Source organism: Lepidochelys kempii, chromosome 1, assembly GCF_965140265.1.
Source record: "Lepidochelys kempii isolate rLepKem1 chromosome 1, rLepKem1.hap2, whole genome shotgun sequence".
In the NCBI taxonomy this organism is placed as follows: Eukaryota; Metazoa; Chordata; order Testudines; family Cheloniidae; genus Lepidochelys; species Lepidochelys kempii.
The window spans coordinates 247,324,797-247,336,855 of NC_133256.1; the positions used below are offsets into that span (position 1 = coordinate 247,324,797).

Below are 12,059 nucleotides of genomic sequence, written 5' to 3' on the forward strand. Positions count from 1 at the left end.
ACTATGAGCCGCCAGTGTGATATGGCTGTGAAAAAAGCTAATGCCGTCTTGGGATGCATCAGGAGAGGTATTTCCAGTAGGGATAAGGAGGTTTTAGTACCGTTATACAAGGCACTGGTGAGACCTCACCTGGAATACTGTGTGCAGTTCTGGTCTCCATGTTTAAGAAGGATGAATTCAAACTGGAACAGGTACAGAGAAGGGCTACTAGGATGATCCGAGGAATGGAAAACTTGTCTTATGAAAGAAGACTCAAGGAGCTTGGCTTGTTTAACCTAGCTAAAAGAAGGTTGAGGGGAGATATGATTGCTCTCTATAAATATATCAGAGAAATAAATACTGGAGAGGGAGAGGAATTATTTAAGCTCAGTACCAATGAGGACACAAGAACAAATGGATATAAACTGGCCACCAGGAAGTTTAGACTTGAAATTAGACGAAAGTTTCTAGCCATCAGAGGAGTGAAGTTTTGGAATAGCCTTCCAAGGGAAGCAGTGGGGGCAAAAGATCCATCTGACTTTAAGATTAAACTCGATAAGTTTATGGAGGAGATGGTATGATGGGATAACATGGTTTTGGTAATTAAATATTCATGGTAAATAGGCCCAATGGCCTGTGATGGGGTGTTAGATGGGGTGGGATCTGAGTTACCCAGGAAAGAATTTTCTGTAATATCTGGCTGGTGAATCTTGCCCATATGCTCAGGGTTCAGCTGATCGCCATATTTGGGGTCGGGAAGGAATTTTCCTCCAAGGCAGATTGGAAGAGGCCCTGGAGGTTTTTCACCTTCCTCCGTAGCATGGGGCATGGGTCACTTGCTGGAGGATTCTCTACTTCTTGAAATCGTTAAACCACGATTTGAGGACTTCAATAGCTCAGACATAGGTGAGAGGTTTTTCACAGGAGTGAGTGGATGAGATTCTGTGACCTGCGTTGTGCAGGAGGTCAGACTAGGTGATGGTCCCTTCTGACTTTAGTATCTATGAATCTATCTAAGTTTAGTGAGGGAGAGGGCTGGAATAAATAGCCAGTTAGCAGAGAGGACAGTGTCCAGTTTTCAGTGATATCTTTAGTGTTCAACAGTCCCTCCTGCAGTACCTGCTGGGGCTGCTTCTTCTGCATGTTCCTGCTAGCTTGAATTTCTGTTCTGTGACCTTCATGATATACTAGTAAATGGTAGTGAAAATATGGTAGAACATTGGAGTAGAAAAAATGTAGTTTTAGAAATATTTTGCACTTACATAGCACCTTCCATCTAGCAGCCTAAAGCACTTTATAAGCACAAATGTATTTCCAATACCCCAGAAGGGTTCGGGGGAAGTATTACCTCTCTTACAGATGGAGGAAACTTAAGCCAATGGCGGTTATGCAATTACTCACATAGCTGTGAATTTGGATACCAGTAATGTCATGCTGTACTGAAAATTCTGCTGTCAGAGAAGATCCAAGGTGGTCATGCTTGGGGAGGGTTTCTACGTTGTGCTTCAGTAAAAAGTTGAGTGTCTTTCAGATTCTTCTCTTCTGAGATATTTAAGTTCTGTTGCTAGTTTTTACCAGTCAGAGAATAGACAGCTTGCATCCATTTCTGTAACCCGTCAGACTCTGAAATGGTTATCCACATTTCTGTTGTTACAAGATTAGATTAGTGAAATTCCCTGTAGATTGGCTTTCGTAATAAGGTTTTTCACAAACTCCAGCTGGTGCAGAACACAGGTGCCAGGTTCCTTGTGAAAAGGGGGTGATCAGAACACGCTTCACCACCTTTAGTTGCTGGATAAGCACAGAGGCTTTAAAAACTGCAGTTTTTAATCTTCAAGTACTACATGTCCTCAATCGTGCACATTCCACTGTTCTGTGTTTATTTTCTTGGCTGTATATGGAGCTAAAAGCAACTATAAAACTTGTCTTGTAGCTGAATACTACTTGCTTCCACTGGAAAAGCAAACACTTAACAGATTTCAACCTAATTTTTTTGATATTTTATAAAACCCTATTACAATTTTAACTGTTCATTATGTTGACAGAATATTCAGCTAACTTGGCCTTCCTTACAATACAGTGGAGATATGATCTAAGACTCCATTTATTTAAAGCATTTAGTTTTTTATCAACTAAATCGATCATTATAAGCAAAAGAAGGAGCAGAAATTAATTTAGACTATTAAGGCTTTGTCTAGACTGTTTAGATTTGGTTTTTTTAGGGCCATTGGTGTAGCTGCACCAGTGTAACTCTGTAGTATAGACAGGCAAAGTTTCTATTTGTGAAAGTTGTGTCAACTTTCAATAGAAGTGAATCCTCTTCTTCTAACTGACATTTAACATAGGTCAGTCAACCTTTCTGTGTAATAGTTGTATATCTTTACCCAAATGAAGTATAGTAGGAAGATTATTTGTGTTTTTTTCCAGTATGGTGTAATTGTGCAGCTGACTGTTACATGTACTATAGCAGTCAGTCAAAACCTATGTGTGTCTCAAACATTTTGTCAAAGCCAAAATGAAATTAAATCGAAAATGTCCTGACCAGCTCTCCGTTCTGTTATTGCTTCTTGCTTATAAAAGGGATTGACTTTTAAACAAACTGCTAAAATCCAGTCATGGATATCTAGTTGTGCGACATGTTTTTGCTGTTTCTTCTATTACTCTGTGACTAACTGTTTAAAGTCTAACAGGCCCTGTTCCTTTACCCATTAAAGTTAATGAGGTTTTTTTTTCCATTGACTTTGGTGGGAAGGAGCCCAAAGTTAGTTTACCAGTGTCTGTCACTTACATTCAAGTGACTTATCTATGAAGTATAACTTGGGTTTGCAAAAGTAATATCTTAAGTTGCCAAAATAAACAGTCTGCGTATTTTGAAAAGTATGTGTAATTTTGTCCAGGAACTAAGTTAAACCCACAAATATCTTGCAGCAGTGTGATACTGTGTGTGTTTCAAAACATTATTTGAGCTAATGTTTATGAAAAAAGGAAGTAAGAATAGATTTGGAAAAGTATATTGGCAAAACTGTAGTAGAAGCTTGTGACTTTTAACATTTGTTTATCTTAAGATAATTCTCTGCGTATAACTCTTACTGGAATTATACGTATATGGAAAAACATTCCACTTTACTGGAAGTAGGAGAGAAACTTGTGTTAAAAGCTGATCTTCTATAGATAGAGCCAAATTCTGCCCTCAATTACACCTGAGTAAATCTGGAATAATGGTGTTTGACAATGGAGTATAATTTAGAGCAGAATTTGGTGTCTGTGAGGCGCTAGACCCATTTCTGGTGTACAAAGGTTATATAATTTCTTTTTCAGTTTTTCTGGGTTCTCTTTGATCGTTTATCTCACAATTTTTCTTAATTCCACAGTGAAGTCATAATTCTTTGTCGGCCTATTGGCATAGAAATGATGGCACAAATTCAGAGCACATCTCCATTCTGAACAGTTGGTAAAGGCTGATAATGAGGAAGAGAGAGACTGTTTGCTCAATAAAGGCAGAGTGGTTAGCTGAACCTGCAAATGCAGCTGTGAAGGAAAAATACAAAAATGACGAAATAGAGTGCTTATGATAAACTCTTTGAAAGTGTTCGTTTTTCTCTCCAGTGAATACTAATGGCTTCTCCACACATAGGCATTGGACTCAAATCTTTAAGATGTTCTGTTAGTTCAGTTGTAAAACATTTCTAATAATAAAAAAATAAGATAAGTTCAGTACATTTAGCTTACTATAAAATCAATTGGAGGAAGTTTATAGCTAGAAAACATTGCATATGAAAAGCATGAGAGAGACAAATGGATTTAAGTGGGACCTTTTTTTGTTTCTATAACAAGAAAGCCCCTCTAATAGCAAAGCAGGCAGTATGCACCTTGATATCAGTCTTGATTTCTTGTGTGGAGGATAAAGGGGAAAAAACATCTATCCTCTTCAGCTCTTGGGGGCAGAGATCTATCTTAGTTTGTCTGTAAAATGCAGAGCACTTGTGTATACCTTTTTAAACCTCCAAACTCAAAGAATCATTGCAACTAATCTGAAAGTTTAATGTTAGTATTAACTAATACAACTAACAGAAACGCTTCTGATGAGGTGGCTGCAGAGTTCAACATCTAGTCTAGATGAAAATACAGCTAGGCTATTATAATATATTTTTTGGTTGGAAATGAGTCTGATTGCAGGTGTCGTCATATTTGTTCTGAGGGTTTCTTGTCTTCAGCTGGCTGGAAAATCCCCAGCACAATGAGGGATTTTTCCTGTCTTGTGTCTGTGCATTAAAAAAATTTTTATAGCCAGACTTAAAAACTGTTCTATTCAAAGGATAGTGTTCTGTTTTTCAACTAAGGGACACTGTCAAATAATTTTGGATTAAAATTTTGAGCCAGCTTTAATTATCTGGTGGAAATGCACTGAATTCAAAATATTTAACTCATCACACAGTTACCAAATACTGTCTTTTTTAAAATGTTTTCCAACCCAGCAATTTTGTCCTGCTGAAAAGCCCTCCAACTTGAGTGCACTTTCTAACTAAACTGTGTTTTAAGAGCTGTGCTGGCATCCTTGATAATGTAAGTGGGGAGGGATGATGAGGAGTAAACGGGTAGTTTGTCAGCCAGCAATGGTGAAAAATGTGAGATCAAAACAGGAGAAAGAAAGAAATGCTATTCATGAACCCCTGAAGGGGCATAACAATGTAGTGAAAATAAGAACTTTTTTTAAATTGCTTGACACTTCAAAAAGAGAGAACCATGTTTAGTTTAGTGCACAACTCGTCTTTGGGACTGGGCTCCACACTTTTATTCTGTAGTTATTAGCAACTTTTCAAGTTATAATTTCTCCATGATATACTAAAATGTGTATACTAGAGATGCAAACTTTTGTTTCCCCCTTCATTCTTACACTGCATATGTTTGGTTTTGGTTCCAAGGGAGTAATCAGTTTTAGCATAGTTCAGTGAAGTAACCAGCAAACTTTGTTAAAGCTCATTATTTAAGTTACCTCTTTTAGGTACAACAGTATCTTTGGAGCATTTACTTTAGAGTTGATAGTCATGATGGCTTTTCTGTTCCATCAAAAGATGAGCTATTGGTTCAGTATCCACTTGGCTTAACAAAAAAATAGCAATATCAATAGAACTGATCAGGCCTAATTTTGTGTAACTTGAATCTTCTGTAATTACAGCCTAAGGTGTTATGGCTACAAATTCACACTCAGTGCAGCTTATGCATCCGAGATGCCAAACTGATTTTAAATAACTTTTTTTTCCTCTACAGGCCTATGAAGAGTACACCAGCAAGTTAGATGCTCTACAACAAAGAGAACAGCAGTTATTGGAATCCATGGGGAATGGAACTGATTTCTCTGTCTCCAGCTCTGCTTCAACAGACACAGTTACATCATCTTCCTCCTCTAGCCTCTCTGTAGCACATTCATCTCTTTCGGTTTATCAGAACCCCACAGATATGTCACGGAATAACCCCAAGTCTCCACAAAAACCTATTGTTAGAGTCTTCCTACCCAACAAACAGAGGACAGTGGTGAGTCAGCCCTGCATACGTGCTCATAACCTTAATTTTTTTGTGCATCTGTCCCCCTCTTTCCATGTTTGAATCAAACCTGAAAGCCAAAAAATGTATCTGTAGACATATGCAAGCAAAAAGTGTGATGTAATTCTTGTATTCTGCCAAAGTCTGTTGGTTATTTCAACTTTGCTGCACATGCTGCTTTGTAGTGTTAACACTGAGGAGATTGATTCTCTTACGTGCAACAAAAGAGGCAAAACTTCTTCAAGTGGGATACAAAAATGGATGCTTAGAATACTTTTCAAAAATTAAATTTAGGTCAATGAAACAAACATAGTCAGCATAGCTATTTCCCAGACTTAGTTTTGAGGAGTATTGTTTCACTATATATATATATAATATATTCTGGGTGTGGGAGATTAGTGTTGTGTTTCCATGTAATGTGTATTGCAGGTAACACATTGGTTTCCAAACTGTGGTCTCCGAACTAGTGGTGGTTTACAAACAGATGGAGGTCATAGTGCTGGTTCTCCTTTGCCTCCAGTTACTTCTACAAGGCGTTTCAGGCTCTTCATTACCAAGAGCAGCCTTGGCACCAGTGAAAGCAGGAAGGAAACAAGATAGTGGAGCCAGCCTTTTTTGCATCCACTTGGGGCTATTGCTACATAGAAGTAGTAGGTGAGGAACTGGCTATCCTGAGACTGTAGGTGCTTGGACCTGGTAATGTAACTAGTATCGCTCATGGTAGAGAAATGTCATGGGGAGTGGAAAACCAGTATCTAGGTTGTATCTGCAAGGAAGAGGTGGGCCAGACATCAGGGAAGCATGTGTTTGGGGTACAGAGGAACAAAATATAGAACAAATGTATAAATAAATAAATATAGAACAAATGTACACATTCATTAAGTGGCAATTGTCAACTTAAATTTCAGGTAGAAGTTTGACTTTTTAAAATTTAAACTTAAAATAGTTAGAAGTTGTATGCAGTGTTGTAGCTCTGTCAGTCCCAGGATATTAGAGAGACAAGCTGGGTGAGGCAATATCTTTTGCTGGACCAACTTCTGTTGGTGAAAGAGACAAGCTTCCAAGTTCTGTGTAGCTCAAAAGCTTGTCTTTCACCAACAGAAGTTGGTCCAATAAAAAATATTATGTCACCCAGCTTGTCTCTAATAGTTTAAAATATCACCTAAATCAGCGGTTCTCAAACCTTTTTTACAAAGGTGACACACCCAAATGCATTTTGTCTTTTTTGGGGACCCACCATTACCCCAGTTGGCTCCCTCCAACCTCCTTGCCCTCACTTCCCAGTTCTGCCCCGCTCCTACAGCCCTAGCTGGCCACTCTCTCCCCCCATGACCGACCGTGGCCACCATCTCTTCCAGACTGCTGGCTGACTGCTCACTGTCTCAGGCCGCTGCTTCTGCGCTGCTGCTGTCCAGATCCCAGTCCTCAGACTGCTGCCTGCTACCCAGGGGAAGTGAGAGCCAGTGTGGGGGGTGGATACCTGTGGTAGGTCAGGGGCCTACTATTTGGGAAACACTGCAAGATTAGAGAAATATTTTCTGTACTTTTTGAACTGTTGTGCTTTTGACAGTGTTTTGTGTGTAGTCAGTTTTCCTGCTTTTGTGGGACTTTTGCGCATCACCGGTCGAGGAACACTTTAAAAATAGGAAAACATAATTGTGAAGCCATAAAAAATGGCATGGGGACTTAAACTACTTTTGTACCTGAAACTACTTTTAACTTTTTTTAATTGACTGTTTAATGCTTAAAGAGCTAAAAAAGATATTCTGTGGGTAGTATTTTTTAAAAATATTTTACTCCAGTTGCTGTAGTTGCCTTAAGGATGGTGAGTAATGGCTAGAAGGTGGTTCATGAGAAAATGTATCCAACATCTAGTCCATACTATGAAAGAGTTTGAGGACCTCTGGAAGTGTGCATTTGGTATTTGAAAACTTTGCAAAAGAGCCCAAATAGTGCTGTTGACCACTATTCATGGTACCATAGTATAACCATCCTTACTGGATGAGTACGCTTTCTTTGGCCAAAAGTGAAAATGGGAAATATTGATCCATGAGGGATGAGTCCTAAATCTGTTACCAAGACCTCATTGAACTAAGCTGATTTGTGTACTGTTATAAACAGCTGATCACATTTTATTAGTCCATTGTGTCCATTCTTGCCCTCATTCCCAACCCTCTTAACCTACAGTTACCCATGCAGCTCAGCAGTGCTTTCTAGGCAACTTAGCAGTTGCACTTATAAATGTATTTCTGTACTTTGAGATTTCAATAAAAATGAGTTTACTGTTCATGAGAGCTGCTGGATTGATCACTCTGGTGAATTAAGTTCTTATCTACAGAACATACAAAAGAGAGTTGTAATATAAGCTTCACCCACCTCAGTCCTTTTTGAAAGGTGAAGGTGGTTCAGCCTTTATGCCTGTTCAGTCCTGCATGCATCAGCTGAAAACAGCAACAAGATGCCAATTGATGTCAGTTATGAATATGATTTTTGTAACTTACATATTTGTTCATTTGGAATAGAGTAGACACCAAAAGTTCATCTTTTAAATCACCGAACACCTATTAGATAGTAAGCCTTTTAGCCACGTCAGCAAACATGACCCAGAATACAACCAGTGACTTAAAAGCAAAAGACTTTATATATTGTTATCCAAAATCCTGATCCAGTCTCATAGACTTTAAGGTCAGAAGGGACAATCCTGATCATGTAGTCTGACCTGCACATTGCAGGCCACAGAACCTTACACACCCACTCCTGTAATTGACCCCTAACCTCTGGCTGAGTTCCTAAAGTTCTCAAATCAGGATAGACTTCAAGTTACGGAGAATCCATCATTTACACTGCTTTAAATCTGCAAGTGACCATGCCCCATGCTGCAGAGGAAGGCAAACCTCACCAGGATCTCTGCCACTCTGACCTGGGGGAAAATTCCTTCCTGACCCCAAATATGGTGATCAGTTAGACCCTGAGCCATGTGGCCAAGACCTATCAGCCAGATGCCTCAGAAAGAATTCTCTGTAGTAACTGAGAGCTCTCCCCCATCTAGTGTCGCATCACTGGCTGTTGGAGATATTTGCTGCTAGCAGTCGCAGATCAACTACATGTCATTGCAGGCAGTCTCATCATACCATCCTCTCCATAAACTTATCATGCTCAGTCTTGAAGCCAGTTAGGTTTTTTTGCCCCCACTACTCCCCTTGGAAGGCTGTTCAAGAACTTCACTCCCCTGATGGTTGGAAATTTTCACTTAATTTCAAGCCTAAACTTGTTGATAGCCAGCTTATATCCATTTGTTCTTGTGTCCACATTGGCACTTACCACGGAGGGAGAGGAGTTAGGATTGCTCTCTATAAATAACTATCTCCCCTCAGCCTTCTTGTGGTTAGGCTAAGCAAGCCAAGCTCTTTGAGTCTCCTGCTATCACCAGCAGGAGAGTGAATTTGTGGGGGAGGGGGTGGAGGGCGAGAAAACCTGGATTTGTGCTGGAAATGGCCCAACTTGATCACTTTAGATAAGCTATTACCAGCAGGACAGTGGGGTGGGAGGAGGTATTGTTCCGTATTCTCTGTGTGTATGTAAAGTCTGCTGCAGTTTCCACGGTATGCATCCGATGAAGTGAGCTGTAGCTCACGAAAGCTTATGCTCAAATAAATTGGTTAGTCTCTAAGGTGCCACAAGTACTCCTTTTCCTCTCATAAGGTACGTTTTCCATTCCTTGGATCATCCTGTAGCCCTTCTCTGCACCTGTTGCACTTTGAATTCATCTTTCTTAAATATGGGAGACCAGAATTGCACACAATATTCCAGATGAGGTCTCACCAGTGCCTTGTATAACAGTACTAACACTTCCCTGTCTACTGGAAATACCTTGCCTGATGCATCCTAGGACTGCATTAGACTTTCTCATATCCTTTTTCAGTACTTCCTTTTCCCCCATACACTGCTATTAGGAATTTAATGCTGTGTTTGAGTACACAAAACTTAGAGCTAAAGCAAGTTCTGTCATGGAATAAATCCCTTTTATTAATGCACCCCTGGAATAAACACTTTTTTTTCAGCTGTGGCCTTGTCATCTATCCGCTTCTCTACTTATACATTTTACAGTAGTTTATGTTCCAAACCTCTCAGTAATTTCAAATGACTGTCATTTTATTAAAAAGAAGCTGTCACAAAAATATCATGCTACCCCTCAAATGTGTATCTGGTAAAAGCAAGGATTAAGAATTTAACTTCACCTCCTCAGATTTGGACCAGTGACAGTTTTAAGGACCTGTTTTTTGCAATGTGCCAAAGCTAGAACCAAGTCCTTTACATAACTTGAAGAGCAGGGATTCACAACTTTCTGTTGATGTAAAGCATTTATTCCTAGAGAAGTGTATTAAGAAAGTGGACCTTAAATAATTACATGATAGAAAAACTATTTAGGGAACTATTTAGTTCTTAAATGTATATTAGTACTGTTGTCACTCCAACAAATGCACATTGTAAATGAAATCAGCTTGTCTTCACAGCTTTCCATCTGTATTAGTTTTTGTGCAGTTATCTACCTTTTTTTTTAAAGGGGATTGGGAAATCCAGTGTCTTTCTCTTCAATGTTAGACAGAAACAAAAGCTTGAAAAAATTATTTGGCACATACACAAACTGTGACTGTCTGATGCCACTTCCTCTCTACAGCAGTTCCCCTTGCAGTTTGAAGGAATAAAATAGTAGTGCACTTCTTGTGTTCTGTTAAATAAACTATTCAATAAGTACCTGTGAAATCTGTCAAAATAGTCCATGGAATGTTATCGACCTCCTTACTATTTTTTTGTTTATACCATCGGTCCCTACCGGCCTTTACTCTTTACACCGTAATCCCTTATAGGAAAGCGAGTATCATGTCCTACATTGTTCTCAATGTTGTTCCTTCTCTGTCCCTATTATCACTTTCCCCTATGTTGCTATTGCCTCCCACCCGCTCCCCCCAAAAATCTTACTACAGGCATGGTAATGCCTTTGTTAAGGCTCTTTAGCCCTTAAAGCACAGGGCTCCAGCCTCTTTGTTGTGCATGAAGAATACAGTGTATATTCTCCAAACTTACAACACATTGTCTGTGAGTAAAGACTGAACTTTGTGGGGTTTTAAGAGTATATCTGTTCGTTTGAGTTCAAATTAATTTAAAATAGGACCTACAGGAAAAGTTTCCTCTCTGATCCATCTCAGATGTCTTGCTAACTAAGGTGCATAAAAACAATGACTTTTTTTAAAAGGATGTTTTTATTTAAATTTTTAAAAAATCTATTTAAAATTAAACTTGTGGCAACCTGTTGGAACCTACAGGATTGGAACCTGGGAGCTTGAGGGTTCTAGGCTGCTGACTTCTACACAGCCACAGGAGGCTTAGGCTGGGCTTCTGTGGGAGGACCCTGTGAAGCTGGGCTCAGCAGGAAGTACAGCAGGGCTGGAGCGGCAGTCCTTTTTGCAACCCCCTGATTGGCAAATACCAGTATATAAACCAGGAAGCCATGAAGGGGAGCTCTCTGAGCAGCAACGCAGACTGTCTGCCCATTTCTGCTCCAGACTCCACTTTCAATAAACGCTAGACTCCAGCTGCCAACTGTGGTTTGTCCTCAACTTAGCTATTTGATTGCTGCCTGTAATCTGGTACCCCACCACAGTCTCCTGGTAACTTGAGCCTGCCTGACACTCTGTTTGCCCTCTGGCCCATCTTCCACTCTGACTTCCCAGTACCTGACTCCTGGTCCGATCACTGAGTCTGACTGTCCATGTCCCAGTTGTGACATAACCTATGTGAAAGCCAAAACTTACAATCTATTAAAATCATTTACATTAAATACAGAAATAAGGAGTCAATATTTGTGGCCAAGTTTTAAAGAAAATCAAACCACTGAGCTGTTGGAAGACCGTGGCTAAGCACTTGGAACCAGAGTTTGTTGAAGTCCTAAACCACCTTTTGATAGCAATAGCCTTTTCTGCAAGTGTAGAGAATATTTTTAGTTTCAGAGTGTTCAGCTAGTTCTTTCAAAGTTAAGAAACCAGTTGGGAATTGAAAAAGAAGAAAAGCTTGTTTTCTGCTTCCCATCTGTGAATAAAAACTAGGTGTGAGAAGATCTAGTTCTAAAATCTTGAAGGACATGGGGATCAGAAACAATCAGTTCAGTTCACTAACTACAGATAATACACTGGACCATTGCTAGAACGTGTGTCTATATAGCGTGAATTCGCATATAACGTGGTCGTGGCCATGGATCCCAATTTAATTACTTTAATTGCAATTCATTTTAACACGGTCCCCGCGTTAACACAGTACCGTGCATGGATCTCAAATCCCGTGTTCTAGCGAGGGTCTGGTGTACTTTGTTTTTAATACGTCAGTTTTAAATGAAAAACACTTTGATAAATTTTTTCCCCTATGTGTCCAGCACAGGTAAGGTAGTTTTATTTAATAAAAATTAAAATGTTTCATGCAAATAGAACTTGACACAAATCAGAAATAAAATAATTAATCATGATGTAAATAAGAAATGCATCCAT

The 12,059-nt window shown here is 39.4% G+C and overlaps 1 protein-coding gene across 3 annotated transcripts in view; it reads left to right on the forward strand.

The window, feature by feature from the left end:
- The window catches only part of BRAF (B-Raf proto-oncogene, serine/threonine kinase), a 119,306-nt gene that overhangs the window by 30,442 nt on the left and 76,805 nt on the right, over positions 1-12,059 (forward strand). For all 3 annotated transcript variants that reach the window (XR_012156060.1, XM_073322392.1, XM_073322400.1), the window contains exon 3: positions 5,248-5,511. Coding sequence is in view for 2 of the 3 variants with exons in the window: in XM_073322392.1 (XP_073178493.1) it covers positions 5,248-5,511 (264 nt within the window). In the remaining variant the exon portion in view is untranslated. The remainder of the gene's footprint in view (positions 1-5,247; positions 5,512-12,059) is intronic.